The sequence below is a fragment of the Vespa velutina genome, chromosome 8 (assembly GCF_912470025.1).
Source record: "Vespa velutina chromosome 8, iVesVel2.1, whole genome shotgun sequence".
In the NCBI taxonomy this organism is placed as follows: domain Eukaryota; kingdom Metazoa; phylum Arthropoda; class Insecta; order Hymenoptera; family Vespidae; genus Vespa; species Vespa velutina.
The window spans coordinates 3,943,109-3,959,041 of record NC_062195.1 but is presented as its reverse complement, the minus strand read 5'-3'; the positions used below and the strand labels follow the sequence as shown (position 1 = coordinate 3,959,041).

At 26.3% G+C, this 15,933-nt stretch overlaps 5 protein-coding genes across 21 annotated transcripts; 3 read left to right on the top strand and 2 right to left on the bottom strand.

Annotated features, from left to right (window-relative positions):
* Positions 1-183: 183 nt before the first annotated feature.
* On the top strand, positions 184-2,658 carry LOC124951205 (Bardet-Biedl syndrome 1 protein). The gene is made up of 7 exons (XM_047499188.1): positions 184-392; positions 483-660; positions 730-939; positions 1,022-1,317; positions 1,385-1,634; positions 1,718-1,897; positions 1,970-2,658. The coding sequence occupies exons 1-7, from the start codon at positions 379-381 to the stop codon at positions 2,594-2,596; spliced, it is 1,755 nt and encodes a 584-aa protein (XP_047355144.1). The 5' UTR covers positions 184-378; the 3' UTR covers positions 2,597-2,658.
* Positions 2,659-2,745: 87 nt separating this feature from the next.
* On the top strand, positions 2,746-8,881 carry LOC124951202 (transmembrane protein 8B-like). 9 transcript variants are annotated; one of them, XM_047499178.1, is made up of 13 exons: positions 2,746-3,147; positions 3,254-3,425; positions 3,539-3,752; positions 3,827-3,954; positions 4,021-4,304; positions 4,376-4,659; positions 4,729-4,857; positions 4,941-5,110; positions 5,220-5,377; positions 5,461-5,693; positions 5,783-5,977; positions 6,060-6,200; positions 6,273-8,881. In XM_047499178.1, exons 1-13 carry the CDS (start codon positions 3,057-3,059, stop codon positions 6,444-6,446), a joined length of 2,373 nt encoding a protein of 790 aa, XP_047355134.1. In that variant the 5' UTR covers positions 2,746-3,056; the 3' UTR covers positions 6,447-8,881. The 9 variants fall into 9 exon arrangements, 8 of the variants coding, with proteins under 8 accessions (XP_047355134.1, XP_047355139.1, XP_047355138.1 ...); XM_047499183.1 differs by having other exon boundaries at positions 4,376-4,546; positions 4,811-4,857; positions 4,941-5,146; positions 6,273-8,880; XM_047499182.1 differs by having other exon boundaries at positions 4,376-4,546; positions 4,808-4,857; positions 4,941-5,146; positions 6,273-8,880.
* On the bottom strand, positions 7,172-10,872 carry LOC124951203 (dynein-1-beta heavy chain, flagellar inner arm I1 complex). 3 transcript variants are annotated; one of them, XM_047499186.1, is made up of 10 exons: positions 10,451-10,872; positions 9,973-10,049; positions 9,483-9,825; positions 9,062-9,397; positions 8,667-8,949; positions 8,425-8,590; positions 8,224-8,366; positions 7,830-8,157; positions 7,559-7,752; positions 7,172-7,214 (listed from the first exon to the last, which is right to left on the bottom strand). In XM_047499186.1, the coding sequence occupies exons 1-10, from the start codon at positions 10,566-10,568 to the stop codon at positions 7,208-7,210; spliced, it is 1,995 nt and encodes a 664-aa protein (XP_047355142.1). In that variant the 5' UTR covers positions 10,569-10,872; the 3' UTR covers positions 7,172-7,207. The 3 variants fall into 3 exon arrangements, with proteins under 3 accessions (XP_047355142.1, XP_047355141.1, XP_047355143.1); XM_047499185.1 differs by lacking the exon at positions 7,172-7,214 and adding an exon at positions 7,285-7,477 and having other exon boundaries at positions 10,451-10,871; XM_047499187.1 differs by lacking the exon at positions 7,172-7,214 and adding an exon at positions 7,285-7,477 and having other exon boundaries at positions 10,347-10,570.
* On the top strand, positions 9,594-13,531 carry LOC124951208 (guanine deaminase). 6 transcript variants are annotated; one of them, XM_047499197.1, is made up of 9 exons: positions 9,594-10,190; positions 11,184-11,320; positions 11,444-11,686; positions 11,758-11,976; positions 12,059-12,166; positions 12,239-12,346; positions 12,411-12,576; positions 12,664-12,810; positions 12,870-13,531. In XM_047499197.1, the coding sequence occupies exons 2-9, from the start codon at positions 11,222-11,224 to the stop codon at positions 13,067-13,069; spliced, it is 1,290 nt and encodes a 429-aa protein (XP_047355153.1). In that variant the 5' UTR covers positions 9,594-10,190; positions 11,184-11,221; the 3' UTR covers positions 13,070-13,531. The 6 variants fall into 6 exon arrangements, with proteins under 6 accessions (XP_047355153.1, XP_047355150.1, XP_047355154.1 ...); XM_047499194.1 differs by having other exon boundaries at positions 11,174-11,320; XM_047499198.1 differs by lacking the exon at positions 9,594-10,190 and adding an exon at positions 10,342-11,030.
* Positions 13,163-15,326, bottom strand: LOC124951211. Of its 2 annotated transcripts, XM_047499202.1 has the most exons (8): positions 15,139-15,326; positions 14,868-15,058; positions 14,591-14,752; positions 14,443-14,521; positions 14,000-14,047; positions 13,752-13,942; positions 13,526-13,687; positions 13,163-13,445 (listed from the first exon to the last, which is right to left on the bottom strand). In XM_047499202.1, the coding sequence occupies exons 1-8, from the start codon at positions 15,173-15,175 to the stop codon at positions 13,359-13,361; spliced, it is 957 nt and encodes a 318-aa protein (XP_047355158.1). In that variant the 5' UTR covers positions 15,176-15,326; the 3' UTR covers positions 13,163-13,358. The 2 variants fall into 2 exon arrangements, with proteins under 2 accessions (XP_047355158.1, XP_047355159.1); XM_047499203.1 differs by lacking the exon at positions 14,000-14,047.
* Positions 15,327-15,933: the final 607 nt, after the last annotated feature.

The window sequence follows — 15,933 nt, the reverse complement described above, 5'->3', positions numbered from 1 at the left end:
AATAATTCTATTTTTATATTCTGAAAGTGCTCATTATTGTATCTTTCTGTTTATTAATTTATTTTGTTCCGAAGGTTATAAAGTTTTTTCGATTTTATAGAATTCATAAATTAAACGCTTTAAGTTGAAGAAATATGTTAAAGAGCGCATGCCTACTGATACCTTAGTAATATGTCGTATATTAGTAAAATATTCCCATGGATACGTAGAGCCAAACATAGCACGTGATATTAGACGCTATTATTTAGAGCGAATAACATTGTGAAAAATATTAAAATTATATAAACATATATATTTATGTTTTTTTTTGTTAAGCGCAACTCAATTTGATTAATAAAATAAAAGTAAATATTTATTAAAATATTCGAAAATTTCAATATGCACGGATTAAGGTAAAGATATATCAATTTTTACATCCTATATAACTCACATATTTTAAAATAATGTTAAGATTTGTATTTTTTAATTATCATTATTTTTAGGGCAGATCACAATTCAGGCAGTGGTCTTGGAACAAGCAGGTGGTTGGAAGCCATTTGGGAACCGGGCGCTAAAATTTATACTCTTCCTGGTGGGCTCGATATGCTTGATGCAATCGGCGATGGAGATGCGCGTCTTGTGTCCACCGATTTAGGATCCGTTAATGCTGATTCAGCAAAGGTATTTAACATCAATCCTTTTGATATTGTGATTTTTTATTCATAAAAAGTAATTTCTTATTCTTTTAAGATACGCGTTTACAAAGGGAGTGATCAAATAACGGAGCATAATATGATAGATCCACCTTGCGGAGTCGCTGGATTTTATACAGAAAACGGTGAACCCAAATCAGCCGTATTAGCTGCAGGAGCTGGTTCCAGTGTTTATATCTTTAAGAATTTACGGCCATTTTTTAAATATTGCTTACCGCATCTCGAAGCTCATCCTAAAGAGCGAGAAGTGCGTCTAAGATTAAAATTATATACTTTTCCTGTACCATTAATATTATTTGCGTTGCACGATATACCCGAGCTTTCTTCAGATATGGCATAAGGCTGGTCTCGAAGAAGAATTAAATGTGCTGACATTGACCGATGATCTAGACTCGTTATTGAAAGAACTTGGGGCAGCAGCAATTTCTCCGCGTACCTTAAAATTTTTATCGATGGATGTGAATTTACGAATGAGTTTTGCGGAACAATACAGAAGAATACCTCTGATTAAAAATAATGCAGTGACTACCCTTGGTGTTATCAGGAAGGATTCGTGGAATGATCCCGCTTGTAGTTGTCTTATAATCGGTACAGAAAACAAAGAGATTTTCGTATTGGATCCGAGGTACGAAAAGTGCATTAATTTTTTACAGAATCATTTCAATTTTTCACTTTTTCTTCCCCTCTTTTAGAGCGTTTACCATTATGGACAAGCATCTTCTAAAATGGTCTCCTGTATCATTCGCCACTACTGGTTTGTGGGCTGGCGATGGACGAATTATGGTGATCGGCAGAGACGGAAATATAGGAGCGATACGAAGAGGAAGTCCTGTGAAACTCTGGGAAAAACTTGAAGCTCCGATTGTTACCATCTCCGTTCTTAACGGTGATGGTGCAGCAGTCGCCATTATGGATGGAACATTATTAGGATTTTCAAAAAAAGTAAAAATTTGGAAACAAAGATCTCTAAAAAAAAAAAAAGGAAAAAAAGAATATACATAAGCATGCATATATTATTTTTACAGGGTATTAAAATATGGAGCATCAATGTACCAGGTATTATATTAGACATGGCAAGTTTGCCAGTACCACAAAGCGGACTTTCTTTATTAGCTGTCAGTACAGCTGGATATGGTGTACGAATATACGATGGTAAACACCATGTGGACACGATTAAGACAATGGAACCAGTGTCTGCAATAAAGGTATCTTTTTATCTACTGTATATAATAATCATCAACTAGCTTTTATATAAAAAAAAAACGGATATTTTACAGTATGGACGAATGGGACAAGAAGAACGAACAATGGCAATGGTAACAGTCAGTGGTGGTCTCTGTGTGAAGATATTAAAGCGAACTGCAGATTTTAGTATACATAATACAATTTTCTCCGTGACACCAAACGGTGGTACAAAATTTGTAATACCAAAAAAAACGCGTCTTTTCGTGGAGCAAACAATAAGAGAAAGATCTGAAGCGAAAAAAATTCATAATACTTTTCAACAAGGTTTTTTACGACTACGTTTAACTATTGCCAAAAATGCCGTTGATCTGTTAAGCGGTTGTGAAAATACAGGACTTGATCCAATATCTTTGGAGGCTAATGTCCTTGGCTTAGGACCCAATTATCGAATTCAAATATTGATCACGAATATTTCGGATGGATTATCCGATACTGGATTATTTATCGTTTGTAGAGGAGAAAATACAGAAGTCAATCAACGTGTTGTCAACTTGCCTTTATTACCCAGTGGTATACCAATCCCGATAACAATTGATGCTACGTTAACAAATAAAATTTCTGGCAAGGTACAAGTTTTACTTTGTAAAAAGGATAAATCAAAACCACTTACATTCACTAATGTTATTTTACCAACTGCTGAAGAAGAGATCGAAGTTTAAAAAAACTTTCATTTTATATATTCATCGTTGATCGATTGAATAAATTTTTATGTTTTAAATAATTTCGTAATATCTATTTGATATCGCATAAATTGATTTAAGTGATTGTAATTTAATTGGATGATCATTTTTTGTTCATGAGATTTTAAATATATCTTTATGAATTATAATTTATTACTGATTATAAGAATAAATTTTTATTAAAAAAAAAATAACAATATAAATTGATAAATATAAATATGATACATTCGAATGTGATAGAATTTTTTTCAATTTACATTTTAACACTAGAGAGCGCAAACATCAGTATTAGTAGTGAATCTACGAAGGTTTCTACATAACTTTACTTGTAAACACGAAATTATAATTATGTTTATGAAGTATTCATAATAAAATTTTTTACTTAATTCTATATGTGTTTTGTTAAATATTAATATTTATTATACTTTATGTTTATATAATGATTGCCATATTTTCGAAACGTTTTTTCTCAAGTCAACATTTCTATTATCTTTACTTTTTCTTTGTATATTTATTACTTTTCCTTCCAGGTATGTTCGTTTCCAAAGTCAACATTGATCATAATATAAATAATCTGTGATATGCAGGATTATGTTACTTATTCTTATTATTTGAATAACTTAATTTAACATATAGGTACATTGTGTATAATACCAGAAGCAAGTCAAGAAAGTATACTTCAATCCTTTGAAAGTTATTCAGATGTATCTATGTTTCATTTCAATGTTCCAAAGGAAATCCTTAGAGCAACATGGCAATTTGCAGCATTCATGGATGGACCAAATTGTCCCCAAAGGAAGGTGCATATGTTAGTGCCTTTTCCATTTGTAAATGTGATTATTTAATTCATCTTATTCAAAAAAAAAAAAAAAACAAAAAAAGAACTTAGGACAAGATAAAAGTTTTAGTAATATCTTGTAGACATTTACGATGGGGTAGTTATCCTGTATTATCTATTGATAATATGACATTTCCAACAAATATGTATCCATTAAATAATGATACACTGGTAATTTCAACTGATACATTTTTTGAACCAAAGAGTATGGCTGTTATACCAATTTATGGACCACAAGCTGGGGATTGGTTTGTGGCAGCATATTTATCTCATTGGGATAAAAAAGTTCAACAACAAGTATGCTTATACAGTTTCATTCATAATCATTAAAGGAGATAAAATATTAAAAGATATTTAATTTAATATTTTAGGGCCTTTTTCACAAATGTCATTATAGCATAGGTTCTGTAGCATTATGGGTAGGAGCAAATGCTATAGAAAATATACCTGTAGGTTATCAAACCACATTGAAAACAAAAGAAACATCTTCTTATTACAAGTAAGTATATATAATGAATTAAGACATGATAAAAGTTTGAAAGTTATTTATTTATATATTTTTCAGGATATATGTGCCATCTGGAATATCAACTTTACGTGTTTACATTTGGGGATGTAATTTTACTGTAGATTCCTTTCGTAATATACATAAATCTTGCATTAAAAATATAGCTTTACAAGGTCGTGTTTTACCAATATATAATAATACTCCTTCAAGTAATACTGGAAATTTGACCATGCTAGATTCTTATACATTTACAATATCTTCCCCATATGAAGATAGTTATTACTATTTGTTAGTTATTTCAGATAGTATAATAGAATTTAACGTCAAAGTTAGTATTTCAGGTAAGTACTCTGTAATTATAAATGAGTTAATTTTTTTTTTTAATTTTATAAAATAAAATGTATCGTTGTAGAATGTCCCATAAAACTAATAGAGAAACAGTTTATAAAACAGTACTTAGATGTGTCATCAATTACTGAAAAAGTGACACAAATATCAGCAAAAAATCTGAGAGAACATAAAACCTATGATGTTTGGAATCGTAACATAAATTCATCTAATGATTTGATAGATCTACATAAAAGTCAGTTTTATGTACGGAAAGAAAATTCTGATATAGAGGATAAATGCTTTCCAAGATATCAACTTGTTAGAGTTAAACATTCTCAAGTATTTTCTTCAAGTTATTTATTGCAAGTATGTTTTTAATTTAATAACGTATACAGATAAAAAATTATATTATTTTATATATATAATTTTCTTCAGGGAAGAGAATGGTTAACTCCTTGGTTGGTATTAATGGACTCATATCCAATAATAATACAGTTTAATATTTTACCTTTAGTAGATATTGGAGGTACTCTTGAAATTAATATTCATTTAGAAATGTATGAGGTAAGAAACTGATATTACAAAAATTATTAAAAACATACTTATGTGTAGATTATATAATATATAATCATCATTACTTTTAATAGACGATGACAAAACAATTAATCATTGTAGCTGTTTGTATTCAAAGAGGTCATGCACCTAATATACTAGAAAACAAAGTTGTATGTGAAGATAAAAAACTATTTATGAACTTGTCTTCATCAGGTAAACATGATGAAAGTATATTAATACCATATCCACAACCAGATACATGGTATATTTTTTTACAAGCAACATGTTACATAAATGAGTAAGATTATATTTTGTGTGTGTAGATATATTTATGGTATAATCATTTTATGCACGAATAATTTTATTTATAGCCATGCTGTAAATTGTGAAATGGAAGAAATTTTAGTATCATTGAATATTCATACAAGACAATGTGTATTTTCTGGTAATAATTCATGTGGTCATCATGGAATTTGTCAAGAAATTCATAGAAATCTTCTTGTCTATACGGCTTGTGACTGTTTTGAAGGTAACAATCACGAAGTAAAATATGCAAAGGAAATTCATATTTATTTAAAAGTATGAATTATTAATTATCTATTATATATTTAGGATATAAAGGATGGGGTTGTACTGATATAATTACTATTAATCCTGGTACTTCTGCTGTTATAACAACATTAATGTTGACATTAAGCAATGGATTCTTCATACCAGCTATATATTTAGCTATAAAACGAGAACTTTATACAGAAGGATTGATTTATTTATCTACTATGTTATCTTCTACTCTTTACCATGCTTGCGATCAACGTACTACAAATTATTGTATTACTAAATTTGAAGTAAGTTTCTTTTTAGTTATATATTATTATATATTTAAACAAAGAGATATAGAAGTAAATTAGCATTTTCTTTCTAAACGATTATTTAGGTTTTACAATACTGCGATTTTTTTTCAAGTATATTAGCTTTATGGGTAACACTTGTAGCTATGGCAAGATTACCTATTCGTTTCGTATCTTTTTGTCATATGCTTGGTGTACTTCTAATTGCATTTGAAGTGCAATCTGATAGAACAAGTTTAATTAGTATATTGATGCCTTTGACAATAGGTGTTATAATACCAGTAAGTCAATTATTACATATCTTAATTATTTGTTTGTAAATATTATAATGATACGTTTTTATTTATATTAAAAATCTCGTAGGTTGGAACATATATATATCGTAGTTACCATCTAAGAAGTTGGAAGAAACCTAACAGATTATCAAAGCTGTTAGTAGGCTTATTATTAGCGGGTGTAGGCTTACTGCTCTTTTTTTTAGTTGAAACAGAAGCAAATTACCAAGTATGTAAATATAATTGATGTAATGGTTTTATTTAGAGAAATCTTACAAATTATAAATTTATTTTATTACAGTATGTCCATAGTGCGTGGCACATAGTAATAGCTATATCTTTAATATTTTTATTACCACCTGCACGGACAGAGCAATTAAATAACTCGGATATTAATTCTTTCACAGAAGATAGTGAGTTGTTAAACTATAAAGATTACCTTGAAAGTCCAGTATTTACAGTAATAAATAGGTAAGAAAGTTTAGTAATGTTGTTCAGATAAATAACAAAAGCAAAAGTTTGCCATTTAAAACTTTCTTATAATTATATTATGCCAAAATAATATTATAATTGATAATTAAAACTAACAAAATATCTATAAGTATAGGAATCTTTTATATGTTTAATAAGCAAAATAAGAACATGATAATTCAGTATATTACATACGAGAATTATTTTTTTATTAAAGATCAATATATTTTTTATAAAAATATATTAATCTCTAAATTGAACATATTTTATATATTGGATAAGATGCATAAAATTTGTAATAATGCGAATCATAATATATAGGAGATATTAGCTTTGCTAATAAAAATCAATTTTATGTGAAAGTATGTGCATAGTGCCTAATAGAATATATATAAACTATTTTAATAAATATAGAGATATATCTTATTCTAATTTAATAATAAGATTTTTTAAAGAAAAGATTTTTATTAATAATTAAATATTAATACTTATGCATTTCTTCTTTTAAATGAGAAAATTGCAATTTCTTTATATAGTTCCTACAAACGTAACAATAAACTCAAATTAATATCAAAAAGTAAAATATTGATAATGTTTTTTTATAAATAAGAAAATTCATGATATATTAATTTATATAGTAAGATGTATTTAAGGTATAAATATGTATAGATGTAATTTTATAGATATATTTTTATTAATACTTTATGTGTTTCTGTATACATAAAGTATATATAATAGTTTTCTATGATACTTATTTAAGAATAGTTAGAATCTGCAATTTATATAAATATTATATTTATATTTTTATCATCAATGTATAATTATATTCAAAATGACATTATAAGTAAATGGAAAAAAAAAAACAAAGTATGAATTTTATATAGATTGTTAAATTTAAATGATCAACTGTTTGCTAGTTAATATGCATTCATTTTTATTGAATTCTTTAAATCATTTGATTAGCTTCCTATTTTATTAATAGTATAAGCATCTTCTAACTGATCTATTACAACGTTATAACGTTCCAGGGAATACCTAAAATTATTTAAATTTAATATCTATATCTTTTCTATAAAAAATACAATTGAAACCATGAATTCACAATATTGCACACACCTTTCATCTACACAATTTACCAACCAATAAGATGCATTTATCATTTTTGTATATTGCATTTTTAAATAATATTTTTTTGTATATTGCACATTCAAGTACTTAGAAAAGGATTTGATAAGCGGATGATATGCACCTATTTCTTTAATTTTAGTAATATTGCAAATTTCTATTTCTTCATCTAATATTTTCCACATCTATGCACATAACAAAATTATAAGAAATAAATATATTAAATAACAACAATATATTTTCTATCTTGTAAATACTTCACCTGTATCCATTTTTCGTATATTAAATCTTTTAAACACGATCGATACTTAAATCTTTCAAAAGCATATATTGCTTCAATGCCTTCATCAATGTTTTTAATGTTTGCAAAAATATGGTTAATTAAATTTTTAATCATATTTTCTAATTGTATTATAGCTATTTTAAATTTATGTATAGCTATATTGCAATTAGTATCTTTAATGTTTAATATATTTTCTTGAATTGCAATAATTTTGTTTAAATTATCATAAAATAGATTTTCAATTTGTTGACAACATTTTTCATATTCTATTCCTTTTGCACCTCCAAATGTTTCTTCTTTAGCACATCTATGATAATATAATAATAATATACACGGTAGAAACAGTCAAATATTAGATTTCCTAAATTATTACCTTTCAAAAATAATTCGTGCATTACAAATTTCAATAATATCATGACATCTTTGTATAAATGCATTAATACTATTAAAAACCATTTCTTCATCTATATCCCATATTCTATAAGGATTAATGGAAGTTGCTATCTTTTTTACAAACTATAAAATATTTTAAACTTTAATATTAATTTTAAGATGAAAAAAGATGTATTCTTACTTTTTCATAAACTTTCCTGTACATTTGACAGGTAGATATAGATTTCTTTAGCATATGTATCCCACTTTCTGCATCTCCTTTAATTGCAGTTTCTATATCTATATATCTTTGACATTGAGATATTAATTGCGTACTTAATGCTCGACAAAGGGACCCTATATTATTTCTATAAAAATATAAATTTTATATTAATATCACATAATTTTCTATTGTACGTATTTTAATAAAATATCTATATATACGTTATACTATAAAAAGGTGATTCCACCCAAATGAGTAGTATCAGGAGTAATATTTTCGTCACGTTAGCTTCTATATTATCCGAGATACATAAATTTGTACAATATTCAGATAAAATGTTTAAGTATATTAAATTTGATGATGATTCCATCAATGCTTCCTGTAATTTTCTAATAAATATTGGAAATGATTCTACACTAGATGAATTCATATTTTTTAATAATTGGATAATAGCTTGGACTTCATTGTTTGATAATTGATCATTTAAAGAATTTAAATTATCATCTAAAAATATACATATAAATATGATTTTAATTAAAAATAAATTCTATAATATACTATAATAAATTCTAAAATACTAAATATTCTTAATAATGATCAAAATGATTGCACTAACAATTATTTTTCCAATGATTACATTCATTCATTATACTTTCGATATTTTTTCTAATAACCGTAGTAGTTAAAGCCGCATGTATTTGTTTTATCCAACATCTGACTATTTTTTCCAATCTTCCAATTAATTCTTTCATATGAAACTCTTGCATTTGTATGATAGTATTTTTTTCTTCTCTAATTACAGAATCATGCTCATAAAATAATCGAAATCCACGTAATTTAGGTAAACGTTCTCTTGGTACATACAAAATCGTTCGATTTATTTTTTTACAAAGTTGCTCATTTAAAATCATTAAAAGATTGTGTAAGTTCAAATAGAGATCATTCTGTATAACTAGAATATAATAGAAAAAAATATACAATATAAGTCATAAATTTATTTATGATTATAAAATGATTAATATAATAAAAAAAAGTACTTTCTGGCCACTCGTTACTATTTAGAGCAACAGGAGCGTATATATTTTGTAGAAATTTGAAAAATGATTTTGTTTTATCTTCGTTAATGTTCCCACAGAAAATAGTTTTGAGAAAATTATCAGTTGTATAGATTTGTAACGGCGATCTTAAAAAATACATAAGATCTACTTCTTTGCAATCGGACAGATTCAAAGATGCCATCAATTTATTTTGATTGAAAAATATAATCAATATAGTATGAGATACGCATTGAAAATATTCTCGTATAACTTCGTAGCAGCTTTCGTTCCAATCCGATTCTTTAAGATGAGAAAGTACTGTCAAATCCTTTACATATTGTACCTAAGAAAACATATTTCTATGATGGAAAATATAATAAATCTTTTAAATTTATTAGTTGCTTTTAGTTTTATTAGTTGAAAGTGTATGCATTTGATTAGGATTGATAATTTTAAATATTCCCGCTCAACGAGCAATTATGATACTGACTAGTGTTATCAGTTCTTGCTCCGTATAAATAGGATTTTCTGGTTCTGGAGAAGTCTCATATTCACTCTCGGAAGTTTCTGCAATTTATATATCCATAAATACATAAAGTCAATTAATTCTTTTCAAATATAATCGATAATTATTTTTTTTTCACACGTCCATTAAAGCAGGTAAAATTGTTATTGTTCCTGGAAAAATATTGGCATACGTAGCAGCAGGTATTTCGATTACAATTATTTTCAAATTTTTGAACAAATTTTCGATCGATAAATTATATAATAAAATATCCGTTGACTAAATTATTTAAAATACATTATCTTTATCTAAAGTTAGATAAACTTTTTATAACTTGATGTAAAAATATAAATACTTACGCGATAAATTCTTTTTTTCTTTTATCATATAATATAAATGAACTCGATATTTTTGTATAATATAGAAAAATTATGAATTTTGATGAAAGAGTTCATTATTTTACCTCGTCGTTCATGGCCTTCCTCATCGGTATCCATATCCAAATATTCGCGATGTGGATCGGATATTACTTTTTCTGTTTTTTTCAGTTTTTCTTTTTTCTTTTCCTTTTTACTTTCCATATTTAATATCGCACTCGCAAATGAAAAAAAAAAAAAAATAGAAATAATCACAATTGAAGTTAATTGATCTAAATTAGTTCCACGAAATAAATATTTCGTAAAAAGAGATCTTTTTACAATGGTGTTATGTTTGATCAATATCTCCTATATTGATAAAGTTTCTTTTTTGCCAATTCAAAAATTATTATTGAGATCATTATATAGATATTTTTCTATTATTTCGCAATATATCAGAAATTCTAATTATATGTAATTAATAACTAATTAGAAATATTTTAAAAATATAAATCATTGTAAACGCTAAATAAAGATTGCATCATTTCTTTGCTCTTCCGAATGCAAATCGACAACGTTGCCATTGTTGGCAAATCGCCAACATTGGGCAGGCAGATAAGCGAGCGAAACTTTATGGATCATAGAAGATATATATTTTCAAAAATATGTGATACAATGTAATTATTGGTAGGAATGATTCAATAAAATAAAACAACTGATGCGTTAGTATCGAAAATCGATTTTAATTTTTCTTTTTGACGATAATTTTACTTTTTCTTAAAAATAACGCACAAAAGAAAATTGATTTAAATACATAATACTTTTATAAGAATTTTTCAGTTTAAATCATTTCTGAACATTTTAAAAAATTCTCTAAAATGAAGCGTCAAATATTCGTTGGTGCCTTGGTGCATTCTAACGAAAAAAGAGAATTAATTATGATTGATCGCGCTGCTGTAATGATTGAAAATGGCAAGGTATAAATTGAGATGTGTTATAAAATATCAATAAATATTTATCATGATTTTATTTAAATTAAATAAATTAAATAAACATATATAAACAACTGTCATAATTTTTATAACATTTGAAATTTATAGATCATTGATGTTACTGTGAATCCAGAACCTAGTGCACTTATAGGTGATCATGTCACTTTTTTAAATGACAAACAATTTTTAATGCCAGGTCTTATTGATTGCCATACTCATGCAGTTCAATTTCCTAATCTTGGTTTGGGTTATGATAAAAATCTATTAGATTGGTTAGAAAAATATACTTTCCCCTTAGAAAAAAAATATGTCGATGAAGAATTTGCTAAACATGTATTTGAAACTGTTGTGGTTTGTAGGATTTTTTATTTTAATTTTTAATAATAAAAAAAAATATATATATATATTTACATAATATATAGAAACGTACTCTTGCCATGGGTACAACAACAGCATGTTATTTTGCATCTCTATATGGAAAAGCATCTATGGAACTTGCACGTGCAGTTGCACATTTAGGCCAACGTGCCTTTATAGGAAAAGTAAATATGAATGCATATCGTGACGATGGATACTATGAAAATACTGTAGAATCTATAAAAAATACTATACAATTTATAAATGATATTTTAAATCTTGATGTAAGTGAAAACAATAGTCTTAACTAATCATGGTAATTAGATTATTGAAGTCTTAATATTTTGTAAAAAATTTTTGTTATAGAATCATCTTATAAAACCAATCATTACACCAAGATTTGCTTTGAGTTGTGATATGGAATTGATGAAAGAATTGGGTAAACTGGCTAAAGAAAGAGATCTTCACATACAGGTATTTATAAATAATGCATTGTACAATAATTAATTATTCCAAAGAATAATTATAAAAATATCATTATTTTAGACACATATTTCTGAAAATATAGATGAAATTAAAGCAGTAAGAAATATGTTCAAGGAGTATCCATCTTATGCTAGTGTATATAATGCAGCTGGACTTCTAACTAATAAGGTAAATTATAAAATGTACATAAAAATTAGTCATTTTTTAATTAGATTAAAAAAAATTTTTTTAGACAATATTAGCTCATGCAATACACCTCACAGAGGATGAAATAATGCTTATTAAACAAAATGATACAGCAATTATACATTGTCCATCTTCTAACACATGTTTAAAAAGTGGTATGTGTGACATACAAAAATTAAAATCAAAAGGACTTAAAATAGGATTAGGGACAGGTATAGAGAATTTTTTAAAAAGCTGTAAAATGATATTAGATAAATTTGTATAAATAACATATAAATAAATATTCATTTATTTACTAGATGTAGCAGGTGGACAAAGCTCTAGTATGGTAGACGCAATGAGATCTGCGTTACAAGTATCAACTAACCTTGCTATGTTTAAAAGTGACTATGAAAGTCTCAACTATAAAGAAGTGTTTTATATGGCTACTTTAGGAGGCGCTATATGTAAGTATTTTTATTCAATATCCAATGCTTTTTCCTTAATTCGTTCCTAAATTTTTTAGCACTAGGGATTAACAAAGAGGTAGGTAATTTAATACCTGGTAAAGAATTTGATGCACTTATAGTAGATATGAGTGTAAGTAATGGGCCATTAGATGATTTCATGAGTTATTCACTAGAAAAACAATTACAAAGATTTATATATTCTGGAGATGATCGTAACATTATTGAAGTTTATGTTTCTGGTTATAAAGTTAAATAGAAATATATGCATCACATATTTTTATTCTTCGTATATCACATAGTTCATTTCATTTATTATATATTATATATTTTCACATTTATCTTCAAATTGTAACTTGGATATATTTTATTTTATTGATTAATATTTTAAACAAGTATAATTAATATGATTCATTAGTGTATATTTTTAGTACATGTATACAAAGCTGTGCTAGTAATTATGCAATGCATGCAAGCACATAGATGGTCAATAATGCAGTTTAAGAGTATTTAAGCCGGTCCTGAATATATGTTTCCCAAGTTTTATTTTAATTATCTTTATGATATTTTAAAAATGATTGTATACTTCTTAGAGATTGTTCAAATGCTTTTTCAAATCCATGACTATCACTGTCCTATAACAAAATTATAGCAAGTAGATATAAATTTTTTTTATAAGATGCTGCTATAGATTCTATCATTAAAAATTACATACAAATAATGGATCTCTTATATTAATTTCTCCATTTGGATCATATTTTCCCAAAATTTCAACAATAGCCTTACTATTTTCTGGTTTTAACGGGTACAAGTATTCCATTATATAACTATCCATTCCAAATATCCAATTATACTTGTAAAAATCAGCTTTTGTAATCTAAAATAGCAATAATTATAATATCAAATTTTTTTTTTTATTAAATTATATGAAATATTCTTACAAGTCTTGCTTTGTGAGAGTATTCAGTGATTCCATTTTTTTTAAGTGTTGACATGGCTCTTGGTTCAGGTGGATTACCTATATGATATTCCAAAATTGCTGCACTATCTGCCTCCCAATAATTAACTAAATTCATTTTTTTAATTTGTGTATTAAAAACTGCTTCTGCTATTGGAGAACGACAACTATTTCCTATAATGAAAAATAGTATCAATTCCTAGTATTGGATTATTATAATTGCAGTCCTACCTAAACAAACCATAAGTACTTTTCTTTTTCCTATCATATTCTGCGAAACTGTGAAATAAATATATAATTAGAGATACAATAATGATGTACAGATGGATTAGAAAAGAATAATAAACAATAGACTGTAGCACAAATGAATTTACTTATATATTATATTACAAATTAATGATTTGCAAATTATGAATCGCGACTGTATAAGAAGATTGCGATATTTTCATTATGTGCCACAGATATAAATGATGTTTTCTTTTGTTTTGACAATTATTTGTTTCTTTAATATTAATCTCTAGGTAAAATATTAAATTTTTTTTTCCAGAATATTTATAAATTGAAAATAAATATTTTTCTTTCTAGTTTTAAGTTGTCATTATTTTACATCTGAAAAAATAAACATTAAATTATACAGTAACAAACATTATACAATTAAATAAGAAATTAATTACCTTTATGCTTCTGTAAGAATGCTGTAATACTTCTTACACATTGATCATATGCCTTCTCAAATCCAGTGCTATCGTTATCCTATAGAAACAATTTATATTGTTTAAATTTTATTCAAATAAACGTAATATAACAAATATGATAACATACATAGTAAGGATCACGTATTATTGTTTCTCCTTCTGGATCATATTTTCCTAACAATTCAATTATCGCTTTACTGCCTTGTGGTTTTAGTTTATTTAGTTCTCGAATATTTTCAACATCCATTCCAAATATCCAATCATATTTATTAAAATCATCTACTGTGATCTAAAAATAGAAACAATATATGATATTTATATGATATTTACATATATAATAAATATGAAAATAGTTTATATTACACATTCTGATAATAGTTTATATTATCAGAAACATTACATACTTGTCTGGCACGATGAGAATAGCTAGTAAGTCCTCTTTGTTTTAATACAGACATAGCTCTTCGATCTGGATTTTTACCAGTATGATATCCTATAAGAGCTGCACTATCTACTTCCCATTGATCAGTTAAACCAATTTTCTTAATTTGATCATCAAAAACAGCTTCTGCGATAGGAGAACGGCAAATATTTCCTTAAAAAAAATTTTCATATGAAGATTATATCATTATATAGGAAAAGAAGCAACTTAATAAAGGAGGTTTATAAAAATACCTAAACAAATCATAAGCACTTTTTTCTTTAGTGACATGATTAATTTTATTACTTTTATTACTTCACTATTAATTTTATTATTTTTATTATATTACTAGTTAGATTTGCGCATAAAACATAATTTTTATTTTTTTACGACTGTTTACCAACTTTCACTCTAAGTGTATGTGTGTGACTTTAGCGACAGGTAGGATAAAATATGAACTACAAGTGCAAGTAGGAAATGCTATCATTATACGTCTATCGTATCGTTGTATAAGCTTGTTGGTTGGTTATATTTCTCTCACGCGTACTAACGATCGATTTCGTGTAGATTTATAATAACGTGCATTTTGCAGTGATTTATGCTAGATACGATAATAATAAATATAATTGATACATATAATAATTAGTATATAAATTTGTGACAAAAAAAACAAGATTTTGTCGAATGCTTTGTCAAAAATAATTAGTGAATACTTATATATATGTATATTTATTATATTATTACATTATGTATTATTATTATAGTAATAGTAATAATAATAGTAATAATGTAAAGTAGATTACTTTTACTAGAGGAAACCATAAAAAAAATTCTTGAAAAAGTATCATTTTTTTTACACAATTTTTTTCAAAGAAAATAAAGTTTTCTTAAAAATTCGAAACAGCAAGATCTTAGATTAAACCTTCGTCTTTAAAATGAGATCTTGTTTATCAAAATCGGTCAAAAATTATGCCCATTCTCATCGTTGGTGTAAGTCATTATACAGTCAAAGTTGAATAGTTTTAATAAAATTTTGTCTACCCGCCGCA